General features: G+C 37.0%; 2 protein-coding genes and 3 long non-coding RNA genes across 5 annotated transcripts; 1 reads left to right on the forward strand and 4 right to left on the reverse strand.

Moving 5' to 3' along the window:
* Positions 1-2,671: 2,671 nt before the first annotated feature.
* LOC124461751 lies at positions 2,672-3,002 on the reverse strand. Its single transcript, XR_006955246.1, has 2 exons — positions 2,957-3,002; positions 2,672-2,887 (listed from the first exon to the last, which is right to left on the reverse strand). It is a non-coding gene; the product is annotated as an uncharacterized LOC124461751 (long non-coding RNA).
* Positions 3,003-6,633: 3,631 nt separating this feature from the next.
* On the reverse strand, positions 6,634-7,284 carry LOC6637601 (RNA-binding protein cabeza). The gene has a single exon (XM_002060722.2). It carries the CDS (start codon positions 7,282-7,284, stop codon positions 6,634-6,636), a length of 651 nt encoding a protein of 216 aa, XP_002060758.2.
* LOC124461750 lies at positions 7,263-7,825 on the reverse strand. Its single transcript, XM_047013216.1, has 2 exons — positions 7,712-7,825; positions 7,263-7,630 (listed from the first exon to the last, which is right to left on the reverse strand). Exons 1-2 carry the CDS (start codon positions 7,732-7,734, stop codon positions 7,324-7,326), a joined length of 330 nt encoding a protein of 109 aa, XP_046869172.1. The 5' UTR covers positions 7,735-7,825; the 3' UTR covers positions 7,263-7,323.
* A 1,650-nt stretch (positions 7,826-9,475) lies between these two features.
* On the reverse strand, positions 9,476-9,749 carry LOC124461748. The gene is made up of 3 exons (XR_006955243.1): positions 9,723-9,749; positions 9,594-9,658; positions 9,476-9,536 (listed from the first exon to the last, which is right to left on the reverse strand). It is a non-coding gene; the product is annotated as an uncharacterized LOC124461748 (long non-coding RNA).
* A 1,108-nt stretch (positions 9,750-10,857) lies between these two features.
* Positions 10,858-12,366, forward strand: LOC124461752. The gene is made up of 4 exons (XR_006955247.1): positions 10,858-11,324; positions 11,934-11,994; positions 12,054-12,164; positions 12,247-12,366. It is a non-coding gene; the product is annotated as an uncharacterized LOC124461752 (long non-coding RNA).
* Positions 12,367-12,633: the final 267 nt, after the last annotated feature.

A 12,633-nucleotide genomic window follows, 5' to 3' on the forward strand; every position in this document is an offset into this window, starting at 1 on the left:
GAACACGTTAAACTATGTAGTATCAGGAGGCACACATGTTGGTTTATGTCATGATATCCTATAGGCCTATCATGTGAACGCCCACCCTACCATGATCCTCGGGCCACGTCTGAATTGAGGATCCCTCCAACCTGTCTTACGGCCTCTTTTTATCTCTCAGTCGGTTGCATGGTTCCCCAAAATTTGACGATTATAGGGAGTTCATTTCAAAGAACAATAGTTTTATTAATTTCTAAACTTATGAACAAGGCAGGATTCATTTCCTAATTTAATTCATTTTTAATATCTCTTTCGGAAACAAACGAGCTTAATATTATTCAGAATTAATGAAGTTAATATGTAGAGGTCCCTAAAGTATGTTTAGTACGAAATTACCGGTTACTGATTACCGAATTTGTTCTTTTGGGCTATTCAAGCTTTCTTTATACTTTGAAATCTTAAACTTAAATACGTTTGGATCTTCTCCTCAATTTCATAATATATACGATGCAGCAATGCGGTTATCAAACATTCGACTTACAGTTTTAGCCCAGAGGCGAAAGATCTTTCGAAGCGGAGGCTGTTCAAAAATAGATAAGATGATTTAAGGTAGTCAGAAGCCTCTGATTTGGTTTGGGAGCACCCGTTTTCGAATAAGCACATTAACATTAACATTATTCGTATCCTCTCTCTCTCTCTCTGTGAACAAATAACTCTTATAAGTATTGGATGTCTAAGTATTACAAAAACATTGTCTTCGAACGTCCCTAGGTCATGCCAATGGGTTGCAACTGCTTCGTTGGGTACACGTGTAGTAAGACCTGAATTCCACGGATTCAAGTTTTTTTTTTCGTTTGGTTAAGTACTCGCCATAATCATTGGCAGGACCGAGAGGCTTGAATGCATTATATATATATTTACCCTATGGAGAGCGACACCACAGCCACAAAAATTTTGGAATAAATTTATTCCGATTGGAGCGGCGATAGCCAAAACGTTACAAAATAAAACGACGCGGAATTAATTCTGCGACAAATCACAGACGCTCCGCGGATATTCTCTCCAATTAAATTTGAAAGGGCTTTTAAACGCTTGCACCCATTCTGATTTTTTTACGCTGCACTGCACAAAACCACATGCTCTTTTTCGAAAAGAGTCCGGTCAAAAATGGACAGAAAGGCACAAACTTAAGGTTAAAACTTCCTTCAAAGTTTCGTTAATTCATTGAGACTGAGTCCTCTTTCCTCAGTTGAAAAATCAGACTTGGCGGCCTACCACTCAGGGGTAATCTGCTACGTACTTGTTGTGCCTGTCCCTAGTAGGAACAGGTTAATAAGCTACACGTCAAACAATTATATATATATTTACCCTATGGAGAGCGACACCACAGCCACAAAAATTTTGGAATAAATTTATTCCGATTGGAGCGGCGATAGCCAAAACGTTACAAAATAAAACGACGCGGAATTAATTCTGCGACAAATCACAGGCGCTCCGCGGATATTCTCTCCAATGCACTACCAGAAACTACACCAGAACCAAGTTGGGTGTTTTGTTGGGCAATCCTATGAAGGATGCAATTGAAAGGGTTATATTTTTTCTTGCACGATACACGCGGTGGGTGCAGCAAAGATTGCCGTGAAGTTGGCAGCGAGGATTGTAGCACCTCCGTCTCCTTTGGGACTTGAGTTAAGAAAGAACGAGGCCACGCGTATTTTAATCTTTTAATTTTCCTTTCGCCAATATTCTTTAATCTAGAGCTGAGCTTTAAGCCGATATCTCACCGATCGATACGTGACGACTTACGTGAATACGTAAGATCATAAATTATCGATAACACTATGTACTGATTCGGGTACTAAAAACAAGCTAAATGGGCTGTTTCCACGATTAACTATTTTCTCTTGAGTTTTCAAATTTTGAAAGACAAGCGCATGTTACACGTTTTGCGCATGTTACACGTTTTGCGCCTGTTCTTTTTAAATTTTTCAACGAGTTATACTTTTTGTCCTTATTTATTTGGTAGTGCACCGTTTGTCGAGACACCTGGTACTCTTGGCAATGTCCACTATTTTTTTTCCGGCGTGAAACTTAGCCACCATTGCCGATCTAACCTCCAAACTTAATTCAGCCGTTTTACCCATGGTTTACAATATGCCTTTCTAAATTTTTATTTTTTCAGTATCTTAAATATTTATTAAATTTAAATACATACGACTTTTGGTTCAAACGCGATCAAAACTGAAATCACATGTGCAAAATGATTTCGTCAAAATACTTATGCCACGCAGAAATTTGATGTTCGCTTGCATTCTTATAAGCAGAAAGAGAATGCAAAAGCTAAAGAACTTAAAATTTTGCATGCACATAGCTGTTAACAGATTCTTTGTTTTGACATTCATTGTTATTTAACTGTACTACGCATGGACAGCTTCAAGAGGCACAAAACGATTTCGTCAAAATATTTATGCCGCCTAGTGTATATTGACATGCTGTGGGATTATGTAGCAATTAATTGGCAATTCCGTTCAAGTGGCGTATACTTAATGCGATTAATATTATTTCAATGGAAATTATTCTTTCATTTAAATGATGCATAATTCGTGATAAATAAATTGTTCTTGTTCAATGTGAAAAGTTGTGTGGTAATTGAATGTGAACGATATCAAATGGTAATGGAAACAAAGAAAAATCATGTAAAACTATATATGTATGTATTTGTTGAATTTGAAGGCAAACCGGAGTTTCAAATGGCCCCGACTGATTTCTGACCTGCATCTTATATGCTCGGCCATTTTTAGCCACGGGCGTTGTTGGAGATTTGAAACGCATCCTAATTTATGGGTTCTTCCTGAGCCATGGAAAGTTTTCTAACCTTTGTACGACGGTTTGAAAACCAGGCCTTGAGCTGCAACAAATGAAACATTCAATTATTATCTTATATATGCATTGTTTTGATGCTTATAGTTAAACTTACCTGACGATCAGTTAGCTGCAATTTCTCAGCCAACTGTTGACACTTTGTGAGGAACATATATTAGAAAAATGCATATTTTGTATCGGCTATTATATATATTTTTTTCATACTATACATATATGTGCATACATGTACATATGTCTTACATTTATGTTACATTATGCATGTTCGCTTATATTATAATATACTTTTTACCCTATAGGGACAAAATATAAATAATGGCAAAATATTTTTAAAGTTGCCATGTAAGAAAGTGAAGCATTAATTTTTCTGCGTGTAGCTGCGTAACAAAGCGACATAGTACTGCTTTCGTCAAAAGTCTGTGCGACACTAGCTGTTTTTTTACGCTCTCAACTTGTACTTCGTGCTCACATCGGCATGCACACAGACGGCCACACGAGCAATTGCCGAGTAAAAGTGCCCGCACGGGCTATGGGCGCCTACCTCTGCTCCAATCACAAGAGGGCATGGACCGATTAAGAGAGAGTATGCATGGAGAGCTGAGAATGCAGCAATACAGTCGCAGGGTACCGGTGGATGGAGCGCGCTCTATGAGACTGAACAAGCAGAGAGACAAAGAAGAGCCAAAGTGAGGGCGAAGCATGTTCAACGGGTGATAGTGGGGGGGCTGTGTGCATATCAAGCAAAGCCAATATCGTCGATCAAGTTCGATGGGCAAAGGGGGGTATGTGCAAGCCGAAGAAAGGGGGAATGGGGTATTGGGGAAGCCCTGTCTACGAGGCGAATAACTCAGAGAACTAAACCAGAAAAGGATGTAAGCCCGCATAGCAACAGAGGCGCTATTTGGGCAGAGCGTAGGAACAAGGACAGGAATTTAATGGGCGCGCAGCAGCCAGAAAGTGGATGCGGCTGCGCAAAGGACTTGTACTGGACTTTCACCACGCATAGCAACAGCGTGGATGAAAGCGATGGGCCGATGGAAAATCACCGGCTGTATAGCGGTATCACACCAAGTGATTCTGGAGGCCCAGGAGGCCTATATAAGGCGAGCAGCAAGTCAGGGCATTTATCAAGTCGTCGAGTCGAGATCAAGCAATCAAGTCATCGAGTCCTGATCAGCGATCAAGCGAAGCAACGAATATCTTTTGGCCTTACGAGTAACCTTAAGAATATTTGGCGCCTAGCAATCTACAAGTACGAGCAAGTCATCGAGTTATAAGGCCTTACGAGTAACCTTATAGACTCTTTAAACAACAACAAAATCTAAATACAGTTACAACAAGTACACAGTCAATACAAGCATCAACCCGAATCAGTGTAAAATCGTATCTAAACATTTAACCAAAAGTCTGAAGCAGTTATATGATTTATATAAACATTTAACCAAAAGAAACTCAAAATATAGAAATAAACTCCAACATACATTTATATATACATAAATTATTGTGTCGTGATTTCACTGGGGCACAAATTAAAATTTGTTGTGCCGAACCTCGCCCTAAAGATTGAAATTATCCTGAAGGACGAAAAAGGATCGTTACAACTTTTCTGGGGTCAAATACATATTTGATTTGAACTCAAGTTCCATCTCTGAGACGATATTCTGAATGGTTTTTACGACCTACAGGCTTTCTAGGAGTAACACTGCTAGGAGTGCTAGGACAGCTAACCAATGGACCTTCAGTAATAGCTAAAGAAGATTAAAAAGAGAATTAGTTCAATAATTGTTATGGCACTTGTTAATGAAAAAATAACGATAGATATATTAATTTTAGTCTTTAAATTTGTAAAAATAATTAACAAAACGGAATTTCTAAAAGGTTCCATTAAAATATACCTCAACTTTGGTATCAGAAAACAAGTTATTTAGTCCAAGTCTTCAGACACCAGTTCCTTTGCTACACCCATGAATGCATCGCATTCCCATCTCCCCCCGCTTTGGTTTGCTCTCATTGTTGGACAGGAAGATATTGAACTGAACCGCATTCAGAGTTTATGGCACCCGCAGCTTAAAACTTTTTCATTCAATTCAGTTAAGTTGATTTTCGCTTTACTTTCGCATTTTGTTGCTGCTTTTTGTTGTCTTGCCGGTGCCTGTGCCTCCCTTTCTACCTGGATTGTTGACCTGGCTTTCTTCTGTTACACTTTGGTAAAGACGAAAGACCTTCGTCCTGGTCCTGGACTCGGTCATGGAGCGCAGTCGTTCTGGCTAATGGTGTTTATTGCATTTTACTTTCCTGCTGACACTTAAAGCGGCATCCCCAGCAGATGGCACCGATGAAGGGAGTGGTGGGTTGAAGGCATTGAAGTGTGACACTGTTGCACACACACACACACACACAAAAAGCTGAGATGCGGACAGGAGGGCTGCGGCTAACTGCAGGTACAGCTACGCAAATATCCTGCAGGCGAGAACAAGAGCCGACTTTCAAGACCAAGTCCATCCAGCAGCAGCAGCTGCCAACTTCGGCCGTGTGGAAGAAAGTGCAAAGTAAATTCACAACAGCTACAAACTCTCATTCCCTTTTCAGCCACAACTGCAAGTCTGGGTGCGGGTGTGCCAGGCAAATGCACAACTCGCTAGCTAGGGCAAGATTTGGCTCCTACTGCAAACTTTGATTAAATCACACAACAAACTGAGCAAGTTTACCAAGAAGCGAAAAGGTGGGAGTGTGGGGTATAAGAAAGGTTCATGCTGCCAGCGGTTTGTGTGGGACAGATTCAAGTGGTTGGCCACAGGGCCACTGACTGCAGTTAACTTCAATGCGAAAAAGGTGAGGGAGATAAGTAAAGGCAAGTAAATAAATTCATTAAACGATTAGAATTCAGAGTCGTTTCTTTTTCTGTGCTGGAGTTTAAATATTCAGTTATCTGAATTACGGATTAAGTAGACTAATGTGGCTGTGGCCCGTGCCAGGTGCCAGTCAACATTGTTTTAACCACAACTAACTTAGTTTCTGCTAACTAATGAAGTCGAATAAAAAAATAATTAGCAACAGCAACAACTAGTATTAAGTGCCATTTAAATACATACCAAAGTGATATTGATTCTTAGAAATTAATAAGTGCAGAAGAACTTAGAACACTTATGAATCTCTACTAAATGTTTGGCATCCTTCATTTAAACCAAAATCTCTGCTGTGCGAGGCATTGACCACATTATAACGCACTTTCACTTCACTAATTAATGCGCAACCTGCAACTATCCTTGAAACTTGGCCATTTCGGCCACATTAGTCTGCAATTTATGAAATGTTTCTATGATTTGGAAGTTAAATAATTACACAAGGTACAAGTTACTTGACTTGAGAAGTAATACTCTCTTTATACATTTATTGTTAGGAAAGTTATTAATGTGTGAATATATGAAATCATTTATTGTAAATGGATTCACTTCACAAAGAATTTGGATATTCTTTCCATTCATGATGCATACGGATTTGGCTTGCCTGTGAGAACGCCAAACCGTTGCCAATCTGCATTGATAGTTGATAACTATAACTTGCATATAACACTTGTAAATTTTGAATACACTCAGTGGTATTGGACCCTCCCTAATCACTGCCAAGCTTCAATTCCCATTTGTCCGATCGGGGTGGGGTGACGGGTTTTGGCGTATCAACAGCCTTGGGAGCATGACAACGATTACATCTCTGACGATACCAGAAATTCTTATTGAAACAGTAGCAGCATTCCCAGTCGTTCTTATGAATGCGCTAACGGCGAGCCACCCTCATGAAAGATGGTGAACCACTGAAAAGGGGTTCGGCTGCATACTCCGATTTGCTGGCCTTGCAACGATTGCAATTGGAGCGCCAAACAAAATTGCTGTTGCGGCAGAACATGCAATACCAATTGTCACGAGCCGGTCTCCATTTACGGGGTCGACGTTGACGATTCTGCTGCTGCCGAACCTGTTGGTGTTCCCGATTGTTCGATGGAGCGAACTCTCGAGGATATCTATAGCGGATGCCACGACCCTTGCGCGTTGATAGATATGCCGGTACAACCGTTATAGTTTCTCCCTTAAATTTGCTGCCATTCAGGCATCTAATGGCCATTTCCGCCATGAAAGGACTTATATATGTAATGGTCGACTCACCCTTTGATCGTCCATTTTGCTTATTTTTGTACACAAACATCCTTGGTTTACTCGTATGGTCGACAGCGATCATTCCCACGGAACTAAAGAACATAAGAATATAATTTTTCGTCACACTCAGACGCATGCCCAGCACAAAGATCGTCTCTGGTTCCAGTTCGAATCGCTCTTGCCCGAGCATAATGAACGGGACACCATCAACGGACGGTAATATATTTGGATTCATACGTGTCGGTTCCTCTGTCAAACTCCTGGCCAATAACATACTGAAGCTCACGGATATGCCAGTCTGTTGTTGATGATATTATTGTTGTCGCTGTTCACCAATATCCACCGATGGCTGAACCACATTTATGTTCATTTCGGCTAACCCGAAACGACTTGACCTCGAGCTCAATATTATGACCATTGTGGTCACACTGTGGCGTCTACCCATGTCACGATGTCCACCAACGCCGCCTTCTTCAGTTTCGTTCTGGTCTAGCCCTTGACCTTGAACTCTGCCGAATCCACAGTAGCTGCTTCTGCCAAATAAAAATGGACCACTCGCATTTCCGCTGCCATCCTCGAACCTATATATGTCGCCAAAAGAACCGAAAGCACTAGCCGAACTGTTTAAATTATTTGGATGTAGATAAATTGGGTTTTGATGAATTCTGAAAAAATTTTGCGTGTAAATGGGGTTAGCATACATTATATTAATCGGGAAGTCCATGATGTGCAAAAGCCGTAGAAAATAAAAAAAAAAAATGTATTCCTTTTTTGAATCTGTGTTTTTTTGTACAACTAGTGAAACCTACACGAACTGAATCTTATTGAATACTAAAAACGAATAGACAAACTACCCTGAACGCAGGTACTACATTGAAAAATCTGACTGACATTTAAAATCTTTGATATTGTGATACACTAGAAAAATATGAAATTTAAAAATAAAGTAAAAGGGTGTTTGCCTTTAAAAATTTACAACAAAATGTATTAATATATCAATTTGAAAAGTTCTTCTGGTAAGCAATATATATATTTGTTCACTTTCATCCATTTTGCATGAATTATGTAAACTTTACTTTAGATAAATTGACTATATTTTCTCTGTACTTAAAAACTAAAAAACAACAAAAACAAAAATCCTCTCTTATTTGCCATTTTGCGCTTTAGTGCCTACTTATGCAAGTTCGCTTTAGGTGGAAAAGTGGAAAAGTTGAGAGGAAAATTGATTCATAATTTTTGTGCATTTTCCCTGTAATCAGCAAAGTTTTCAGTATAAAATGAGCTGAATATAAATAATCGATAAGGTTAATAATTTCATAAGTAGAGATAAGACTGCTTGCAAAAAGCATCAGAAAATTTAACAAAAGGAATCACTTTTCACAACAAAACAGAAATTGTATGGAGTAATCACAAAAGTCCGTTATATATATCGAATTTAAGTCATATCTATATAATTTACAATAAAAGTGAATGTATGGAAGTAATTTTAACTCAGCTTCTTTCTTTAGTCTCTAAAATAAGGAAATTTTTGAAATAGCTTTTTTAAGTGATATAAACAAAATTGTATAAACAAAATTGGGGTTTTACTTATTTCATTCAACACTCTGTAAATAAGAGCTGTCAGCATATTTCTCTTTTTATTTATCAGTTGTGGCAGACAGAACCGCAATCCGTTGCCATTTTCAATAGAGGGAAATTGTGGCAGGTTGTTTACTATACAACAAAAATAGGAAAAAAAGGAGTGAATTTGTAGTAACTGCCACGAAATCGTTACGATATCAACATGGTAGCCAATTGGAAGGTATACTGTCTCTCTCATCACCTACTTCAACTTGATTCCTTTATTCGATCGATGTGCTCTACTGGAGGATGTGCTCAAATACATATTGTAGTTGTGGAAAGGGGCGGAGGGATTGCTCTGTGTGTGTGCCACAATGCGATACAATTTAGATTTAGATGCTTTGTCTGATTTATTTGTATTGAACGTGTGGGCGTGTTGCCGACGTCTAAGTCGTGATTGTCAACGTGTCTTAATCTGAGTCCTAATGCTGTCTGCCGAAAGGTGCTCCAAAATTCGATAATCTCTTTGACAGCAGCAGCGTCTTTAAGTTGTCGTTGCCTTTAATAGGCATTAGTTTCCATCAAATAAACTCAAATTATATATACATATATACAAAGGAAACAATTGCACTCACTTTTGCAATTGTCAAGTGGACCATCATCTAAATTTCCATTATAAAAATCAATTAGAAGCTGTGGTGCATATTTTTTCATATCAGGTTGGGTCACAACTTCCTCGATTTCACCAAATTGAACAAGAAATACCAATTGTCGATTACGTGGAAAACCACATATAGTCCTATCCGCCTTAAGGTTGCGAGTAAATCCATTTTTTTCGACTATTGGACCAAATACGTTAAAATTCTTTTCTACAAAACATAATTATATTGGATTATTTTTTGTACAACAAATTTATTTCAAGATTAAGAAACATTTACCCCAAGCACTGCGAGCCGTTGAAGAAATCTGAAAAAACAATTTAAAGAATTTGAAGTCTTTTAATTGGACAATTTAGTTACATACATTTTTTTCTTGTGGTGTCAAGTTTGGAGTTGATTCAGACGTTTGTGGTGGTTGGGGAACTAAATCTGCTAAAATAAATAAAGGAATAAATACATTTATTTAAGACACCTCAAGGTAAGTTTTACTTACCGGCAGCTTTTCCATTCTGAAGTGTCCTAGTTGGACGTCTTTGCTGTAAGAAGTTAATGTATGAATTTTAAATGTGGCTAAATACTTACATACATATTTTAGATTACCTTGGGTTGAACTGTAATAAAAAAAAAAGAAGAAATCGCAAAACATGTGTTAAATTGCTGAGCGACGCCACGCTGTCTGCCACGCCAGACAAATACATTCACATACATACATACATATGTATACATACATATACTGTATACACATATGTATTCACTTAAATGTTAAAAAAGTTTATTAAATAAAGGACATACCACCTGTTTTAGGCGGTATATTAGGAAATATATACAAATTAGTTATTAGATACTGTAAATTTATAATAACAAAAATTAAACTTGTAAAAAAAAAAAACTTCTTTAATTCCTTAAAAATGTGCAAAGTGCAAGTCTAAAGTGTAAGTGCTGCCCATCAGTGGCAGCTTATGAGAAATTATGGGCAACGCTGAAAATTTGTGGTGCGGCAACCTCCGGTAAATAAAGAAGCGTCATTAGCGCTATTAGAGCGGAGAAGATTATAAAATTGTTCTAATAGTTTGCTTAAATATCAGATTTTGGGTTTAGGTCACATATATACATTTATTTGTTTTTTCTTTAATATTAAGCGATAATTCGGGTATATGAACTTTAATGAGCTGAAACGATCCAACATAAAAATAATACGATTCTTGAGGTTATTCTTCAAGGCTCCAAGTAAATAGTGAAAGGTGAGTGGAAATTGCCAACTACTCAAAAGGTAAGCACATACGTACATACATATATTCAAAATGAAAATTATATAAGGAATTTTTTAAGGTTGGGGAAAAAAGTGTTTGGAAAATGACAATATTAGCAATACGACTAAAACATTTGAAAAGTTACTAACTATATTTCAAGAAGCAAATATCTGAATTACAGTCAATTCGATCAAAAGCATTTGAAAAATGAGAGAAAGGAGATATTTTTACTCCCTTTAAACAAATTATAAAAACCAAAAAAATAAAAAACTAAAATAACATATTTCATTTTAGTAGTTGGCTGTCATAATTTTGTCGTCTCAGCTTCTTACGCTGATCAGGAATATATATAATATACAAAACATCTGGGCAATTTTATAATATTCTTTACGAAAGTGAAACTCAACAAATAAATAAATGGCTGATAAAGCAAACTCATTCATTAGTTTGTATATAAATCAGTAATACTCAGAATATATGCCGATTAATTATATTTTCTATTAAACTACACATACATGTGTATATTATAACATCAATTTAATAACGACTAAATTGAAATCCAATACAAAATGTGTTTAAATGGAAACCATAAACTAATTAAACCTGTTAAGTCGTTTTATTTCCTATCAATATGGATTTCACATAAATTTTATATAACTACGCATACATACATACATATGTCTGTACCCTTTAGTACCAAATTGTCGCCGTTAACAATGTCGCCCAATTGTCCTAGCCACAGACGTCGGCAGAGAAAAATTCTGCCAGCGTTTTTCATGCTGAGGTTAGCCGACGGCAGTGAAAAAGTATTAGTGATTTCTAATTGATTTTTGATATAAATAAAGGTAAGTGCTACTTAAATATTATCTATAATATACACAAATAGTGAATAGTAATTTTGTTGGCAAAGTATTAAATTAAATTAATAGCATTATTTGATGAACAATAAACCACTGTGTTTAATATCTCATAAGAACTTAACTTTATTTTTACTTCAATTGTTACTGAACTGTGTCTGCCACTGCCAGAACACGTCTTGATCGTTCGTTTGCTTGCTTATTACTAAATTTTCAATTCTTAAGCAACTACGTAGGAAATATAGGTTTATAAAGAGTGACAGAGACAGAGCATACCAGACTGGCGCCAGTATATTCTAGAAAACTTAAGAGAAAATACAAAAACAAAAGCATTGTGAGATGTGCAAGATCATTCATGAGTCTTTGCTTTGCTGCGTATAGCAATGCAAGTTAAATGACAATTGGTTCCTCAACATTATTTATAATCGAATGCTAATCAAAAGAGTAAGAAAATATGAGTACAGAGAGTGAAAGGAATACAAAGTATTTTGCCAACAAAATTAAATGCGAGTTCGACCCCGGGCTGTGCCAAAAGATAAAATTTTTTTTTTTATTTTGTAATAATTTAATTTTTTTTCTCACAAAAAAAAACATTAGCAACTGGTTTAGAAATAATTGACTTCAAGAACAGCATTACGTCGGAAATTCATAAAAGCTAGTAAGTACACAGCTGTTGTATGAAAAGCACAAAATTTTAATTTTTTTTTATATTTGCAGACCTCTCAAGTAGCTGGAGACAACTCTCTCTTGTGAAGAGGCACAACCTGGACAAGAAATACAAAAAGTTGAGCCTTGGAACCTATCTTAAGGCTTTGAATATTCTTCTCGGTAAGTACATTAATTACTGAAAACGTTAGTTTTGATATTATAATTCATTTCATTTCTAATATCTTAAATTTTTCTATTCCAGAAGCAGTTTAAAACACTTTCCCGGGGCAGCCTCCGGAAGTTGGGCTTAAGAATGCAATGGCCTGAGCTTAAAATATGGACAACAAAACAAAAAATTGAAAATTGAAGCAGCAGCTGTTAAATAAGCTTAATAAAAAATACGTAAAATAAAATAAATTCAATTATTTTATATTTTTTTATGTATTTTGAATTGTCCTTCTAGTCCATAGGACAAAATGGGGATATTGTCCTTCTAGTCCCTAGGACAATCTGGCGATAATGTCGCTTTCGTCCCTAGGATAATCTAGCGATATTGTCGTTCTCGTCTCTAGGACAAACTTTGGAAAATGTCCCTCTGGTCCCTCTGACAAACTAGCGATATTGTCCCTCCAGTCGGCGGCGACCAGAG

The sequence above is a fragment of the Drosophila willistoni genome, unplaced genomic scaffold (assembly GCF_018902025.1).
Source record: "Drosophila willistoni isolate 14030-0811.24 unplaced genomic scaffold, UCI_dwil_1.1 Seg62.1, whole genome shotgun sequence".
Lineage (NCBI taxonomy): Eukaryota > Metazoa > Arthropoda > Insecta > Diptera > Drosophilidae > Drosophila > Drosophila willistoni.

What these genes read in the sequence shown, in the direction of transcription:
- LOC6637601 (XM_002060722.2), bottom strand. Translation starts at nt 7,284, where the DNA reads ATGTTATTGGCCAGGAGTTTGACAGAGGAACCGACACGTATGAATCCA.
- LOC124461750 (XM_047013216.1), bottom strand. Translation starts at nt 7,734, where the DNA reads ATGGACTTCCCGATTAATATAAT. An exon ending in GACTTCCCGATTAATATAAT is followed by an intron (nt 7,631 to 7,711) that starts GTATGCTAACCC and finishes TAATTTAAACAG; the next exon opens with TTCGGCTAGTGCTTTCGGTT.